Here is a 17,946-nt window from a genome sequence, read left to right as displayed (position 1 = left end):
ATCTTTGACAAACAGCGGGCACCGGTTTTGTAGTGAAAGCGAGAGTGGTTCGATGGTAATCACTTGTTGGTCTAAGCGTGCGTTTGCGATTCCCGGGTAACACGACTTCACTTGTACGGGGGCCCTCTTTATTTTTCTAGGTTTTAAACTGGTTTTTCTTCGGACAGTGGGCTCATTACTGTCAATGCCTAAATAGACAATCGTTTTTATTTTCGCTCGGGAGGGGACGGATTCCGCTCCGCGCGCTTTAAGCAGGTCTGTGGTAACGTCAATGGTTTTCTTCTTGTCAATAAAGTCAACTGAGGGTATTTTTTGTTGTGATAAGGCGATTCATGTCTCAGCCACCGAGAAGCAATTTACCAAACCTAACTTTCTGTGTAAACGAAAAACGATGGCCACCCTTATGTCAATCAAAACCCGTGTTATCAAAAGTGGATTGGAAGACGGAATGAATGCGTTGTACGTGAGGCGTACTGCTCCATGAAGTGGGGACTATCAGATTTGTATTGGCAGTTGTCTTATGTTATTAAATAGGTATTAATAAAACAAGCTCCAGAGGTCTATAGAAAGCCAATAGCGTAACGGTTTAAAGCCGATAATATACACCTTAGTGTTGGTAAAGTTGGCCTAAAAACACAAACAGTTCAATTAGGAGTTGTAAATAGGTAAGAAAGACACAAGGCCACCATCCGAAAACATGTAAACAACGGAAACGGGCACTTGATGTGAAAGAACGATCACACAAACTTCCACCAAACCGGCATATTTCGCTCTCCAACCAACATACAGTGACACAAACATCATTCAAGTGCTTTTAACATATTGGGAATAACGTCAAAAAATTGTTGTATTTTTCCAACGTTTTATTGTTGTCACAGAGAAGCAGACGAGTCGTAGGAAGTATTTGCATTGCTGCTAATTGTAAAATTTACCTAGCAAATCGTCCACGCATTTCAATATTATGGCATGAGACACCATTTGTCAACATTTCGGTTCAATTTGAAATATTAGCATTCTGCGAAAGGTTACAGCATGAGTAAGAAAATGTCCTGATTAGGTTAAATAACAGTTACACTATTTCCCTTTTTAACATTCCGTGTGGCGTAGAAATGCGACAATTTTTAACACCGCGGCGTCCGCGTATCGCGTTAAATACCCATGTATTACATGAATAATAAGGCACCCAAAAAAGACGCATTAATATATTAATATGACAAAAATTAGGTTTATTCGACATATTGTGAGGTAAATATCTCGCATATTGTCGCGTATTACGCATTTACAACCAACGAATTACATGATGATATATGGACCCAAAATAAAGGGCGGGAAAATTAACGTTAATTCCGCTGTTTCCTCAATAATTAACGTTAATTCCGCTGTTTCCTCAATAAGGCTCGCTTGCACGTTTTGAAGTCCCTCACTAAGCGATTCTGATATGGATCGCCAGTTAAAATCAATCGGTTTCATCGTTGCCGTAGCTCGCCAGTCGTCACGCTCAATATCCAAGCTATATCCAGTTACCCCAGGGTTCCATATTTACCCATGATGAAGGGGCTGCTGTTATGGCAGTCTCAACCTGCCGTTTATGAGCTTTTGATTTCGTAAACGATAACAAAAGGTCGGGAAAGTCGGGCAGTTAGTCAGTGGATCAAAGCGGTTTGTCGGGCAAGTGCGGTTTTGACTTTGAACAGGGTTTGAGTGTTGGACGTGCAGGGCAGCATGTGAAATACACGTTGCACAATGCGAGGACGCCATATTGTGTTGCTGTCTGATGCTATCAGTCAATGCGCTTTCATATCACAATAATCGTATCGTAGGGAGTGATAGAGGCTGTCGCCAGTTTACGTGTTGTAACAGGTTAAGCAGAGGCTGATAAAAAATTGTGAACTTGAGGGCTACGAATTCGCACAAAATTAAATTAAATGAACTAAAAACTGAAAACCTGAATAAGTTTCAATGCAGAGAACCTCTGTTTTGAAAGTGCTGATATTTAAACTGTCGTATTTTCTCGTGCTTTGATCATGGTTTCAGTTTAACAAATTAATTAAACAAAGCGTTTTTTAAGTGAGTTGCAGGCCTATAAAGTCTCATCAATGCAGCTCAGTGACAAAACGTTTTTGTTGCAAAATAGTCACATTTTGGTGGAAGTCAAGTAAGCAGGAAACTTTTACAAAGTTTATTTGAATTTTTTTTTATTTAGGTTTCCAATCGTTTCAGAACATTTATGTGCTGTTGCTGTTTTATTTAAAATGACCGTAGTCAACGCAACAATTTTTATTATTTATTATCTTTATTTAAATTCATACATTATGTTTACGGGCATAGCAGCCTTGCTAGATCAGCCAATTTTTCCTGCTTGGCAGCGTAGCCTGTAAACCTAATGATCTCGATACGATACCTGTGATCACCAACTAATGACCTGCGCAGTGGGGCGATCGTGCCAATCATGCGTTTGCACGAAACATTACTGCGTTGTTAAATGCGCACATGTTTTTTTTATCTTCGCCCTGGTTTGAACTCTTTACATTTTGACAGACAAAAGGTTAGAATAAATAAATTATGTGCGTTTCTAATTGCTGACCGTTGAGTCTTTAACCAACTGCACATCACCGCGAAAGTGACGCACGCCGTGCATCTGCCGCATCACCCCGGACCCATGTGCACTCGTATCGCCGTCGCCAATGACTCCTACCACTCGATGTTAGCTCGCCATGCGACACGAGAGAGCAACTCGTCGCCTGATATTGCGGAGATGCAACCCACCAACGCTACTGCCGGAGGACAACCGCACTTAACGCCCGTCAACGGCGGAAAACAAAGCGGCCAGTTCGACAACTTCATTCATTATCCTGACTTTTACACACCGAGCGAGGACAAAAGGCAAGAAATGGTTTCCCCGGGTGGTTCAGCCGCAGGTTACCCCGACTACCGCAAGACAAACGCGTTCAACTCACATGAGAAACTTCGCTCCACCTCCTACATGGTCGGCAGCGATTCGGGCGGAAAGACCAGCGATTCTTGCGATGGTTTTCCAGAAAACCAATCAGCGAGCCATTACCATTCACCTCCACCACCCTACGACCCGCTGAACAAAACCAACTCCCACGCCGACCTCATAAAGTTCGAACAATCACTCGCCGAGTTGGATAAACAGGGAGGAGTGCCGTTATCGTCGCCGGCGCCGTCGTCGTGCGCGCGCACCGAACCGCAATGCAAGAACGAGAAGGTGGCGAACGTGGAGGCTCGCCTGGAGATGCGATCTCTATGGAGCAAGTTTAACGACCTTGGGACGGAGATGATCGTAACCAAGGCGGGAAGGTTAGTGTAGGGTGCTAGGCTTTGACGATTATTTCAAAAATATTATGGAGAGTGAGTGCTAGCCGCCAGGCTTTGCCATTTTTTCGCAACTAAAGGTCGGGATGTGGTTGTGGACTGGGTACTGGGCTTCGTTAATTAGTCGATTCATCCAAATAATCTTCACCTGGATCAACTAAACAAAACAGAAATTTTATCCGCCTTACAGCGATTTTTTATTAAGCTCCACAATGAGTAAGAACTCTTGGGCGGGACTCCTGTCTAATTAGCTTCATACATTTTTCAGTTTTAAAAATTTACAAAAAATAGTGATTCTAAGTAAATCTAAAAAATGCATGAAGCATTCAGCAATCACGGTATTCAATTAATTTATTATCGTAAAAAATGTTTATAATTTGCGCTTCCATTTTGACAACGAAAGACAACCTATCTTTTGAAGCGATGACATTGATCGAAATGGTGTGAGCATGTGTGTGGTCCTTCTGCCATAAACCAACACCCTTCTAATTTATTGCTACCAGATGTTAGTGGACACGGTACCTCCAACACACACCAATACAAATGCAATGTCACTTAACAAAACAAAACACATATCCGCGCAAAACATATTATAACCCCCTTGAAAGCAGAGTAGTGAAGTTAAAGGATGCAGAGTAGTTGCTTGATTAAGAAAAGATGTGACCGACATGCTATTTTTGAGAATATACCATACTTTGCTGTATGGTTTACCACGTTACGCCTTGGAAATGCTAAAATATATATGGGGGCCGGAAGACACCTTTTCTCGTCGCATCCGTTTACGCAACCTTGCGATACTAAAAGGAAAACCAGGGGTCAAAAATTCAGTTCAAGGTTAAGGGTTTTGACACCCCGAAGTTCACGGTCCGCTTGAACTTCACTAAATCACAATGATGAAATCGAAAAATGCGTGATCTGTCGGGTTAAAAGCCAGGGCGGTCCAACGGGTTGCGTCTATTGTTCCAACTGGCACGTTTTGTACGAGGTAATGTACGCGGTTTTAAAAGCTTGTTATGTTTGCACTGTGACGTCAACTGATGTCGTGAGCTCGATACAATTTTATATATTAGTGGGGCCTGGTGAAATATGTAAGTTACACAAACTTCTTGATCTTGGTTTAGTAAATATAATAACGAATAGCGGTAAATGTGCCATGAAGCAGGATCAGATCAAGTTTTATTAGTTGACAATAATTTGCAAACATGGTGTGCAAAGTTGAGAACAAGCGAGCGGTCACTTCAATATATTGAAATTCATCGACTATAGTTAACATTGTATACAGAGTGTTGTTCCAACATAGCTTGTTTTTACACTTTTTCACAAGCGAAAAGCATCTGGTCTAACGCATACGTAAATGTGGACGGGGCAACATACATTTAATATTGAAGAAAAAATAATTCAAATTTAAATATAATTGATTAATGTTACTATCTGGGGATCGGCCTAAATTTCCCAAATGGAACTAATTGCTTCACCGCCCAAAACGCCACCAGCAAATAGTTGCATATCTGCCCCTGCTTTATCCCGTGGTCCCGACCACATACCCAAGAAATTGATTATCAAAGATAGGGTGTGCCGGCCTGCGCAGGAGCCATTACACAGTCGAACGCCTGTTTACGTTTTGCGTGGCACCGCGATAAGAAAACCCTGGGATTACAACGCGCAAGGAATTTTTCTTGTCTTTTCGTTTGTTTACGAACTCGCGCGTTTTCGTCTGGTTTGAATCAAGCCACGTCCCAACCTGTTACGTTTGATCGAGGCGGGTTTGCGTCTGTGCGGTTTTCTAGGGTTCGGACTCGAGAGTGAACAGGGTATATACATTAATCCTGCCGCTTTCCGAACCATCACAACGACCTCCAGCTCGGCCTTTATAACTGGACTCATTTTATTTAAATGCCAGAGGGATCCCAGCTTATTTTCCAACTAAATCAACTTTCCCACAATTAAATGTTGTTTCCAACAATAACAGGCTGCATACAAATAACTGGCTAAGATTATAGGAAAGGTTTAAATTTAGAAACAAACATCAGCAGGATTTTTGCGACTTTATTTTTAATCGAAAACTGTTTTAAAAGTTGTAAAACTTTAAGTTTTTTTCGCTCATTCTTAATTATGACTTAATAGAAGTTTAATCACGACATTGTACCAAAGTTATCACCGGCATCACCAGTTGTATTGTGTTGATTAGGTGTAAACTGTGTAATGAATGTCACATTCGCAATGCTCAAAAAAAGGTATGGGTCGTGAAATATTCTGTTCCGTTTTTGTCATTTTTTTTTTCAATAAACGTGAATATTGATAAAATAAACACCTCTATTTTCTCTTTTTTTCACCTGTGAGGTTTTAACGAAAAACTATAAACTAAAACAATCCACTTAAAAAAGGCAAAAACAATTATTGAAATGACCAAAACGGAAGCTAATATCCCATGTGACTTACTGCATTTGATAGGTCAGGAGAACGCACACAGATATAACAAACGTCTCGCGTATCACAGCGCTCGAAATTTTAACTCGAAATCGCGCAACAAATCAAGCGAGAAACCCCGGACGATCTACCGTCTCGTTAGTAGGAAAAAAAATACCGTGGCCACGCTGACCGCCCGATAGAGGCGATCTGCTATTGTGCGAACTTTGGTACTTTTGAAAACACTTGCCCACGGCTGGGTCGCAGAGGTCAAGACATGATGAAACGATGCTCTTTGATTTCGTACCTTGTTGAGCCAAGGTCAAATTACACCACTGTTGTGGGGCGGCCCGCCTTCCACCCAGCCCCCTTCAGGGGGACCCTGAAACGCGAGAAAGATGAAGGTCCCAGCGGCAGACGACGGGGACCGTATTGGGGACTTGTGGTAATTAATACCGACGTGCAATGGATGCTCAATAACGGTCCAGTCGCCATTGGCGTAGGTCACGTTAAGCTGGGCCCCTTGAACATGTCGCAAGTGTCAGTTGGATTCCGTGACCTCCGCGCCCTTTCCTTCCGATGTCCCCCGGTTAGAGGAATTTGGAGGAAGGGCGCTTTAAGCCGGGATTATCACTTGATCGATTTGTGAACGCGGTGTCTGTTGCAAGTGGACAACCGCAAAAGCGTCGTTAACTCCTTCTCGAATTGCAACAGTTGCCGATTGCGCCCTTAAATGTCTGAAGTCACGTTTTTAAGTCTTAACACCTTAACTTTTAGGGTCATCGTTTGATCAGTATAATCGGATGACAAGTTTAAGATAAACTAATCGTTGCGAAAATCCACGAGAGCTGTTTGCAAGCTAGGGCTTATATTATCAGCAATGTTAATTCCGATTTATCATGTTGATTATTTTATTTGCAGACGAATGTTCCCAACCTTCCAAGTGAAAGTTTTTGGTCTCGACTTGGAGAGTGAATACATTCTGTTGGTTGACTTCGTCGCTGTCGACGATAAACGATATCGATACGCCTTCCACACGTGAGTGCTGTATCGTTACACACATAAGTGAATTTGTCCACATACATGAAGGAGACGAAACGATTAAACCAGGGGTAAACAACAGATTTGGAATGCCATCGGTTGGAAAATAACAGGCCTACAAAATTACGCCTTGTTCAGAGTATATTCTGTGTTAACTTGAGGCTTGTACCATGCAATAACACGATCGAGCGTGACACGGGAGTGAATAGCATGGCACATTTTGGCCCTCAGCCTTATTTAAGTTGTCCACCCCTAGATTAATCGAATATCACAAACTTTTGCAACAGAGCATTCAACAAATAATCGCACAACGCGAACTAAATTTCCACATGTATTTTATCTTCACCTGTTATTGGGTGAAAATTGATTTATATTTAGTTACTCCAAAACCACATGATGATATACAGGTAACCAATATACAGGCTGAAATTGAAATCTGCGTTTCTGTAAAAGGCTAAATCGTGGGGAGGGGGTTGTTATTAATAAATATATGTAAACCTCTGCATTTGGTTTAGTAAACTTAGTACTTGGCAAAGCAAACAACGGAGCATGTAAATATTGTCCATACTTTTTCTGCAATAATGTGATACACATGGATATTACTCCACGTGTTACTGGATAAAACTTTGATTCAATTGGCATTAAATGGCCTACAGCTAAGTTTGGGTACAAGTTGAAATGGAAACATGTTATTCACACAGAAGTACTTGTCAACACCTCTACATTACGTTCTGATGGTTTAACTGTTGTTTTCGCAGATCGAGTTGGTCGGTGGCGGGAAAAGCGGACGCATCAATGCCGCCAAGGATCCACGTACATCCCGACTCTCCCGCCAAGGGGAGCCACTGGATGAAGCAAATCGTTTCATTCGATAAGCTGAAGCTAACGAACAACCTCCTCGATGATAACGGATATGTGAGTGTTATGTTGTTGTTGTTTTTGCAATAGAAGATGGCTTCGCAAAAAGCTAAATAAGACAGTTTAAACTGACGTCATTGTTTGAATCGTGGGTCTTTCGACCAGTATTTTCGAAGCGCATTCAACTATAGTTACAAGCCAACAACCTTGTAAACTTACAAACATTTACACGTACATCATAGACTTTGGCGACAACGGGTTGTACGAATTACCGCGCAACAACACAAACAAAACATTTCCGAAATCACTTTATATTTCCCTCATCGCAAGCAAACAGAAAATAACATACCGGTCTTTACGACCCACCGACAAAATTACAGACATTTGAATCGTTCACATAACTTCAAAACTTAGTATTCAAAGGCAGCAAATTCATATTAATCTCCAGCTTCCCCAGCAAAGGCACCAACTTCACGTATTGTGCGCACGATATAGTGAGCGCCCTTAATCCCTATACGTGCTTCGAGGCCGGTATATCGTTGAACGTGCTTTTTAACTGGTGGGCTAAGGCCTTGCACTTGACATAAAGTGATGGGGGTTAAAACTTGAACCACAAAACCAAGGTTATTTTAGAAGAGATCGAGATTTGCGGGAAATGCGTAAAAACACGCCGCCATTTTGTTTTTGTTTGCTTTCCTCAACGTCAAGTTCAAGTTTAGGAGTTGGGTTTTTCAATGATAAAGTAATGCCCGAGAGTAAGCAACGGATGATAAGATCTTAAAAATGAAGAAACATGAAGAAAATAATGACATCATTCACGAAACACGCCGTGGAATTCTGTGTAAAAAAGACAGAACTTACGTTTAAAATAAATGTTAACTGTTGATCTGTTTGAGAATGCGACTTGCACAAAACAAAGCACTATGAAATCAACGAAATACCAACAAAAACCTGAACCGAATCAAATTCAATATACCAAAAAGGTTTCATTGTGTTCTCTGCAAACATATCTGAGCCTCAAACAATATCCACAAAGTCTCACAATTGTGTGAATTTCCGAAATTAAGACCAACAGCTACCACTAACGATTAAATACAAAATCTCACTGAAAATCAGCTCGCTTTACACGACAGCTTTCTTACAAAATCTAATTTGTTGTCTTACAAGGTGGTTTGACATGTAAGGCATATTCCGCCTGCTCATGTGCATCATTAATATCACTTTTTTTAAATAAAGTCTGTTGTCAAGTCCTTGCCAGTCCGAAAACTTTTATGCCTTTCTTCAACATTGATAGCAATTAATTGAATTGAGGGAGTCCAGTTCTTAAATGTGCAATGGAGAGTATCAATAAATGTAATAAAAGCGCAATCCGCTGGCACTCACAAGTAATAATGTATACTGCAAGTACATACAATTGAATTCGTTTCTTCAACAAACTGTTTCCGTCACCATCGCACCAGTAAACTTTGACTACGCGGCTAGCAAATAAAAATCGTTACCTTGAAAAGTGACAGAAACTTTTTTTGTTTTCCTCCGACTTCCAGATCATCCTCAACTCGATGCACAGATTTCAACCGAGGTTCCACGTGGTCTTGGTCGACAACGGTCGGGACAGCGTGAAAAGGGCGGAGCAAAACTTCAAGACGTTCGTGTTCGAAGAAACGAGGTTCACTGCCGTCACTGCCTATCAGAACCACCGAGTAAGTCAAGGTCAAATATGACATCGTCTAAATTTATGTACGGATAATAGACATTAACTGGATTGTTGCTTAAACCAAGATACCTTGGCAGACTGCTGTCTATCAGTACCGTAATTTATAACGGAGGTTAAAAAGACAGTATGTAAGGTTAAAAGAGCTGAAAAAACTTTGGTTTAATTTGTTTAAATGTGTTTTTTTGACTATTGACACCAAACCAGAAGCAACCCAAGCACTTGACTTTTACATGACTTTAATCCGGTTTCCAAACACAGTGGTAGATTCAGAATACTAATTAAATAATATTGGCCAGAAATCTTTCAGTAGAATTTGTTTATCTGATATGCAATTAGATAATATTTTAGACGTCTGAAGAACGTTGAGCAAAACAGGTTTAGGTAATACTCTTTCACCAGTAATTCACAAGGTGAATTTTAGGTGTTTGACAGATCAAGTTATTTGAATTAACGCACATAGCCAATTTGTGATAATTTAATCCCAGTTTAAACATTTTTGTTACACATGTGTTTTTGGCGTAAAGCCGACCATCTTAACCTTGGGGAGCCTGGAATTTTCCAAAAAGCATAATTACGACCTAATTATCGTTTCAAGCTGCGAAGTGCGTTCCGTAGGGAGAAGGTGGGAGTTAAACGAATGCAAAGGAAGTCATGATTTTGTCCAACAGCTGGAGGGAGAAAATACGGTTGTAGTGTGGCAGAAAACTGAAAAAGAATAAAATGATTCGCATAAAACCTGTAAATTACAATCTGTGTACGAGTATTGTGGCATATTTTGACAGACAATCTATCAGAGCGGACAAATCTATGCGAAATTGACAATACACCGCGAACGCATAAATCCATCGTCACCCAACGTTGCCCATTTGCGGGCACAAAGAGGCCACGACGGCACGCGCGCTTCGCCATTGTGACATCAGACTTTTGACCAAACAAAAGTGTTCGTGATTTTATGTGGGAAGAACGTGGGCGTTGCGGGGAGGAGGACCTGCATCGCGCGTCTCGGGGCGACGAAATTACCCATCATGTGCGTGGCGTTCGAGCGGGTGCCAACAAAGTCACGAAACTTAAACAAGGCAAGGGTGACTCAACGACTTCGGTGTTTATGTTCTTTTCGCGCGCCTCCGGAGACTGGGATTCAGTGCGGAAACAGTAAAACTCGTTGCGCTATCCAGGCCAAATTCGTTGAGCTTGACTTGGATTTCCGGCAGGGTGATAGAGACTCTTCCATCCGAGACCTGGAACCCGGGAGCTCGGATCTATTAACTTGGGCAGGGATCTATCAGCACGTGCGATATAGATATTAGAGTATATCTGATTTTCGAGATCCCAAAACCTGCTCCTGAGAGGCAAGGACCCCGGTTAAGAACAAAGCCTTTCGCTTCGCGCCCAAAAAGTCAAAGGTCAACCCATTATGAGGGCCCGGGCTTGACCTGGGTACACATGGGGCACGCGTGGAGCATACCGGGGGCCGACATTCATCATAATAGGGGCCGTATGCGCCATGCGCCGGCTACGGGTTCGCGGACTTCAAAAGGCGTCTAGTCGAGTGAGCGTGGCGGAACCTGTCAGGGACGGAATGCTCAGGCGATGGTCGGACAAACGCCGGCAGGTGACTCCGCTTTGCCCGTGTCATTTTTTGTCCGCTTGGAGCCCGGCTCTGTTGTTTTAAGGTAGCGGCGAGCTCTCAGGGAGAGAGATAGCGCATTATTGCCAATACCCTTACCTTGTACAAACACAAGCCCGACAGGGGATCGTGGCCCGACTTGGAAACGTCAGATCTCGCTTACTGCGAGCTGTGGAGGTGGAGCGACTTGGGATTATTGGCTTATTCTCGACCGAATGACAGCTGACTAAGGGCGCTATTTCGTCACCACACGATCCGCGAAACATTATCGCGCTGTTTAAACTACGTTCCATCTGTTGGAGTTTCGAGCGAAAAAAGCACCCGATTGTTAACATTTTGCTCCTGAGTCTCAATTGCTTTCCAAAGACCAATCAAAAATTAGTCGTGAAGTTCGTTTGAAATCTGGTGGCCGCCAATGCATTTGTATGCAACCCCGTGATTAGGGATTAAAACAAACTGTAACAACTCGGTTCAAGGGCAATTACATTCAAGGGCAATGCACAAACCAATGGCAACGTTATTAACACAGCTTTACAAACTGTCATCACTTTAAACAAAGTCGCCAAAGTTTCATTGTGCGAAGCGCCAAAATCCAGGTGTCCCATTCCCTCCCAGTTCTGGGTTGTAATAAACGAGCATCCGGTTGGCAATAAATTCTCACCAGATCAGGAAAACCTTTGTTAAAAGCGAGTCATTTTTCGCGATAAATTTGACAGCTTTTCATGGGTGTTTTTGATGAATAGACTCGCATGCGCAATAGGCGGGCGCTTTGGGGGAGCGCCAATTCGGGCTCCAAACCATTGCAGTCAAGCGTTACCCGTGCCGTCAGTAACGGTGCGAAGCATTAACCATCTAAGATCGTAAAAAGTGCGAAATAATGGAGGGAAATAAAGGATTTGGCGGAACCGTGATCCAGGCACTCCCGCCGTCACGCAAGATGGGCACCGGTGCGACTTTGATGGGCCACGTTGATCCCACTGCAAATAAACACTCGAGAAACAGTTTCCCCCCGTGTTTTCTCTATACCTCCGTTGTCCCTCCTGGCCTAATAGCAAACCGAGTTGATGCTTGTGGTTTAGCCCGAGTCCGGCGGAAGGGTGATGGGGGGCTTTATGTGTTTACTTTGTGAGCCTTGGTAAGGTTGCCCAGGTTGCAGGTGAGAAAAGAGAAAATAGATACGTTGTAGGTGGCATTCGGTCACACTTGGTTGCCCCAACCCTCATACGTCATCTCTCGCAGTTGTTCCAAGTTTTTCCATACATATTTTTACGGTAATAGTTTTACTTTCGTGAGTTTTATTGGGCGAGAAACACTAATAAGGATGGATAACTCTGTTATGAATCGCGAGCTTGACATCAAAATATGATAATCCACAGATGACATTTCGTACCAAACATACACGATTACACGGTAGCACCAAAGTTAGTCCTTACAATAAATCAAATAATTTATGGGGGAAATGTTTTTAAAACTATTTTATTTCTATTCACAGATCACGAAAATGAAAATCCACAACAACCCCTTCGCAAAAGGATTCCGAGACTGCGATGCAGAGGACTGGTAAGAATTATTCACCGGAGATTAAAACCTATAAATTTGGCCAAATTTTTTGTATGTTTATAGAAGTGTTTTGGTTGTTGTGTTTGTTTTTTGTTAAGAGTTTGTTCGAGTCTGAATTGTTTTGTATGATCGGAGTGTTGCAAAAAAAACATATTCGGATTTGGGTGCTTGTTCTTAGTTTAGAATTATGGCTGCATCGTTGGTGCCGATGCTAGAGCACAATAGCAGAAAAAGTGTTTATTACATTGAACAAAAAAAAACAAGTACAATGCAATCTGTACCATTTTGTAACAGTTAATTGTATTTCACACATTTCATACAAGAAATGATAATTCTTGGCTTTCAAAAAATGGCAAAAAAAGTAGACTACAAGTTTTGACATTTTACATCAAAATCAAACACGTCTGATTTTAAATTTTCGCGAATATTTGGTCCCAATTGACGAGCAAAAGTCCACCGGAGACATTCATAACCTTCACGCGGAGAGAATTCAAACGCTTCACAGCATTCAACGCTAAGTCTCTGCATGATCCACGCAGATGTTCCAAACGTGTCGCAAATCAATCGACACGAGTCAATTTGCGATCGCTTTGCGGTGTTACAGAAACGTGTTAGACCGTCACCTAGATTTACAACTTCATGTTCACAGCACCATGGAGGAACTGGGAGGTGGTGGGTCCGCAGGGGATAGAACGAGGAGCTACCACCGGCCCAGCTCGCTACAACTGATGGGAGTGGCAGCTAAACATCGTGTTCTGCAGCTTAACGAGAGTTCATCGAAAGGTATGAACTCGTGTTTTCGATAATAGACCGTTTTAACTGGTTTGTGGGAAGCGGGTTAAGTGTTGAAAGGTGTTGGGATGAGATTGAATGTAAGACTGCAAAAGGGGCATGAGAGGAAAATGGCCGCCGCCTGCGGGACGCGGGGATTTCTCAGCCAAATTGAGGGTAAATAAGGAGCGATAAGTTTTTGAGGCGGTGAACGGGAAGTATTGTGTTAAATTAATTTTGTACCAACTTTCAAAACAATTTAGATATTTTAAAAAAGCCCCTGAAACACCCACCTATCGTTGCTAGGAAATGCAAGTTTCACAGTAAGCCAACCTAAGATAAATCCAAAGAATTTTTTTGCCGACTGTGATTTCTGCGCTGTAAACATGACCATTTATGAAAGCAGCGCGGTGAAGTCTTCCACATGCTTTGCCTTAAACTTACATACTTGATCATTAACTATTGATGGCATTTTTACCCAATCCGTTCAAAGGCAGGCGGATTATTAGCTCGAGTTATTACCATTGCCAAAGCAACAACGACATAATTCATTTTTGTCTGAAAACAATTCTAATGCGACTCCATCATATCACCTGTGTATCAAAAAGTAGCGCAGACGCAGATTTTTGATACACAAAAAGTAGCGCAGACGCAGAGAATTGTTCACACAAATCTAACAAGTCATCCAGTAATAAGGCGTGTATGATTAAAAAACCGAAGGTTTAAAAAAACTAAATCACTTCGCAGCAAACGACGAATCAAAGGCAAGCTCAAGGTCGCCACCCAACGACCATCATCCTTCTCCTTCGTTTTCAAGCGACCCAACGGCAAGTTCATCCTACGCGATGGAAACGACCCTCGCCCACCTCCCCCCATTAGCTGACGTCACTTCCGCCCCTCACCACCTCCTGCATCCGGGAGCGGATCATCCCCGGATCTCGCTCGATCCCTCCTCCCACGCGTTCCTCCCTCCTCATCATCAACTCCATTACGCGCACTCAGCCACAGCGAGCATGACGTCACCGTTCGATGACGCAAGGACCAATAGTTTTAAGTACTCGCAGCCGGCGTACGGGGCGTACGGAAGCTATCTGCCCCCTACACACAACCGACACTCGCCTTATCCACTCATGGGAGCGAAACAAGTATATCCCGCCCCTGGGAATCACAACGCAACGATCTACCCTGATTTTTCAGAGGCGATGAACCGATATCCTGTGTTTGACAGCAGATAAACCCGCGCAGAGACATTTTTACACTGCAATTGTTCCAAACCGTTGATAACAGTGATATTAAATGGGGCCCCTCTGTATTTGATATTTGTATGCATGGTAACTAGGATATAATTGTATCGCGGTTCTGCAATAGAACATGATTTGTTTTGTCGCAACGGTTATTCCCGAGTTATTATCCTCTGACTCAGCATCCACAAAGCGTTCACACAGCATCCACAAAAGCCACCATCGTGCCTTCAAACCGCAGTGAAATATGATGCAGCAATGAACGCCACATACTTCCAATGCTTGATTATCGTAAACCAAAGAAAGCCCTGGAAACCAACTTCTAGTCAACTGTTAATGTTAAACAATTGTGCGTCAGAGCACTTTTGTTTAAAGGAGTATATTTTTTTAGCTGCACTGAAACGGGAACTGCATTGTCTTAGGTTATGGCCGGTTCGTTTAACGTGTTTTGCCATTGCATTTTGTTCTATGGTTCGACCCCGATAACTACAGGTAAGGGTTGGACCCCTGGGATGAAACAACTTTACAACTTCATGGTTCTCAAACTATGCGTTGCGTTGCCCGGTTACGTCACGTAACAATTTCAACAAACCATCAAGAATTGAGACAAATATCACATTCAAGTCAGCCTTTTACATGTGCAAATTATAAACCAAGGAGCAAATCGTCCTAATAGATACAAATTTGATGCGTTGAATGGGGTGAATCTTTAAAGGTGCTGTATTACACAATTAAGAAGCAAATCAAGGAAATGTGTTTGTTTAAAAAACGATTATGAAAGTCAGTCTATGAACGGGTGAAACCCAAGCAATTAATGAATGTTTGAGAATGCACATTCTTCATCACACCTTGGTTGACTGTATGATGTTTATGTTTTAATTCTCCTTGTTTTACTTTTTGTTTTTACTGAGATTACCTTTACCTATACCTTCGTGTGTACATAAAGCGTTTTTGCTTTCAAAGCGAACCCAAACTGGCGTTGAACGATTTAGTAAAAATAAAAATGAAACAATCTGTCTACTTTAAAATAGACAAGCGGCATTACATATAGTACTGATGATGAAAGAGTTCGAAACTTCTGCTTATAATATAATCAACAGCATTCTAGCTTTGAGTTTTTTTACAGGTATTACAATTAACTCTAAAAACTTGGGTATGTTTTCAGCAACATACAGCCTATGTCATAAATACAAGTTAACGACAACATGCAAGCTTGACTGAAGCGAACAACAAACAACCGTACACTTCAGGACAGTGTGCAGCGATACAAGAATGTTTTGAAGGCGAAAATTCTACAATGCACATTGTCATGATGGGAAGAGAAAAACAGCAGAAAACCCTGAGAGGAGACAGACCACATTCGTCCGTTGCAACACCGAAGTGAAAGACCTATCCATTTTTTCATTCTACTTTGATGTTGCTAATATGTGCTTAGCTTTGCGCAGATTAAAACAGCTGAATTCTTACCAAAGATGGGAATTAATCAAAACTTATTTAGCGCATAAAAATGCAGGATTATAATTTCTTTATATTTATGACCACACCGGGATTCGAACCCAGGACATCCCGGCCACGAATTCAGATCAGGTTTTCGTCTATGTACATGGGTCGGGCACTTAACCGATGCTGCCAATCACCCTCCCACTGTTTAGATTCTACACGGCTTGCGTACGCCACTGAGCGGCTATTCTAAATTTCAAAATCATACACCAGAGGCGACACAACACTCCAACCTCACATTCTTGCTGTTTCTTGCGAGAAAATACAATGTCCTACGGATGAATGAACACAGCAGCCGGGTACAAAGACATGCAAAACAATATTTAGCGACAAATGCTCGCAAAACCCTCTTCATCATACGGCAACGAAAACAATAAACATTTAACTGTGATAAACTGATGAGCACTGATTGCGAACGATTTCGTTTGACAACCTTTGACATCCAACGGGAATGATCTTTCTTAAATCTTGTCAAAACCATTTGCGAATTTATTACAAAATATCTACTCGACACCGCATTTTGAAATGCTTAACAACCTTAAGTTTTAACAAAACCTGCAAAAAAAGATTTCCACAAAAAGTATCATAGTTCAACACAAGTCCGAAAACTCAAAGTACTATGCTTGAACTTTTTGTGTCAATTCCATTCAGATCCCAAACTCCACGCACAAGTAATACAAAGTTGCCATCGATCGACGATTGGCTTCAGCATTCGGAGATGAGCAATGAAGTAAGGTTCAAGGGAAGTGGTTAATATGTCACGGGAAAGCACTGCTTCTTAATTTAGGTCCACATGGCATGATGGCACGCAAGCGCGAAACGCTAGTGTTGTTTTGACTCGTTTTTAGTTCACGAGTGTCGCAATGGATCGGGTGGAAAGCAATGTTTTTTGAGACCTTTGTTGAGAATATGTTACATTTCGAGTAAAAGAGTAAACACTAAACAAAAAATTTAAGTGAATTCTAAACCTGCGTAAAATGCCTCTGTCCCAAAAAAGACAACATTTACATGACAATGCAAGTTTTTTTTAGAGACCATTGTTGAGATGATGTATTCGTATTTATGCTGATGTGACCGAAGTAAAAGGCAAACTCTCAAGCTACCGAAAACATTATCTTGGTCAATTATTGACAACATTTGGGTGAGAAATACAGGTTTTTTGTGACCTTTGTTATAAATATGTATTCGCAGTAATGCAATTAACAAGCGTTAGATCGATAACTTTGCTTTATTACGAAGCATATGTACTTTGCTACTTTTAATATTAACAACACAGCCCGTTCTACTTTTCAGTTGTTTCAACAATCATTTTCCTATTTAACTTAGCCCAATGCTAAAAATAACAATACCAACACATATAATCAGAAGACCGAGCTTGTAAAAACATCATCGAAACCAAAACCGTGTGTACGTTTGCCCTGAAAATTAAATGCGAACAGCGTTACCAGCGATGCTTGGGAGCTTGGACAGGATGCGCGTTAAATTCAACGATCTCAGCAGTCGAAAGAAAAAAGAAGGGTGACGTGACTTGCAGTTCAGGCGCCTTCATACACGGTTGGATGCAGATAGAACGTTGAGCGGGGTAAGTGCGAAACAGAAATAAAAAAATGTTGGTTAAAAAGTGGAAGCAAAGGAAAAAGACGAGCGACTTGTTGTTCTTGGGAATAAACTTGATGCAAATTCTCCCCACTGAGTAGCAGGGAATGCGAAAAAAAGGAAAACTGTGTGTTTGGTTTGAATTCGTTTTTTTATCGATCAAGTGCGAACTCAAACAAGTTGGTTGTTGAGAGTGAAGATAGATTAGAACAGTTTTTAAGTGCTTTTAATCGCTTCTTTCCGGTGGTGTATGTGTCATATGCAACAAAACCGATTCATAAATTAACAAACGCATA

At 41.7% G+C, this 17,946-nt stretch overlaps 1 protein-coding gene across 1 annotated transcript; it reads left to right on the top strand.

Annotated features, from left to right (window-relative positions):
- Window positions 1–2,542: 2,542 nt before the first annotated feature.
- On the top strand, window positions 2,543–15,525 carry LOC145902159 (uncharacterized). The gene is made up of 7 exons (XM_082990030.1): window positions 2,543–3,321; window positions 6,664–6,780; window positions 7,542–7,698; window positions 9,186–9,341; window positions 12,475–12,542; window positions 13,192–13,325; window positions 14,061–15,525. Exons 1-7 carry the CDS (start codon window positions 2,660–2,662, stop codon window positions 14,546–14,548), a joined length of 1,782 nt encoding a protein of 593 aa, XP_082846156.1. The 5' UTR covers window positions 2,543–2,659; the 3' UTR covers window positions 14,549–15,525.
- Window positions 15,526–17,946: the final 2,421 nt, after the last annotated feature.

This window comes from Ascidia mentula, chromosome 5, assembly GCF_947561715.1.
Source record: "Ascidia mentula chromosome 5, kaAscMent1.1, whole genome shotgun sequence".
Classification (NCBI taxonomy): Eukaryota; Metazoa; Chordata; class Ascidiacea; order Phlebobranchia; family Ascidiidae; genus Ascidia; species Ascidia mentula.
This window is presented reverse-complemented; position numbering and strand designations above follow the sequence as displayed.

What these genes read in the sequence shown, in the direction of transcription:
- LOC145902159 (XM_082990030.1), top strand. Translation starts at nt 2,660, where the DNA reads ATGTGCACTCGTATCGCCGTCGCCAATGACTCCTACCACTCGATGTTA. An exon ending in GACTGCGATGCAGAGGACTG is followed by an intron (nt 12,543 to 13,191) that starts GTAAGAATTATT and finishes TCATGTTCACAG; the next exon opens with CACCATGGAGGAACTGGGAG. An exon ending in TAACGAGAGTTCATCGAAAG is followed by an intron (nt 13,326 to 14,060) that starts GTATGAACTCGT and finishes ATCACTTCGCAG; the next exon opens with CAAACGACGAATCAAAGGCA.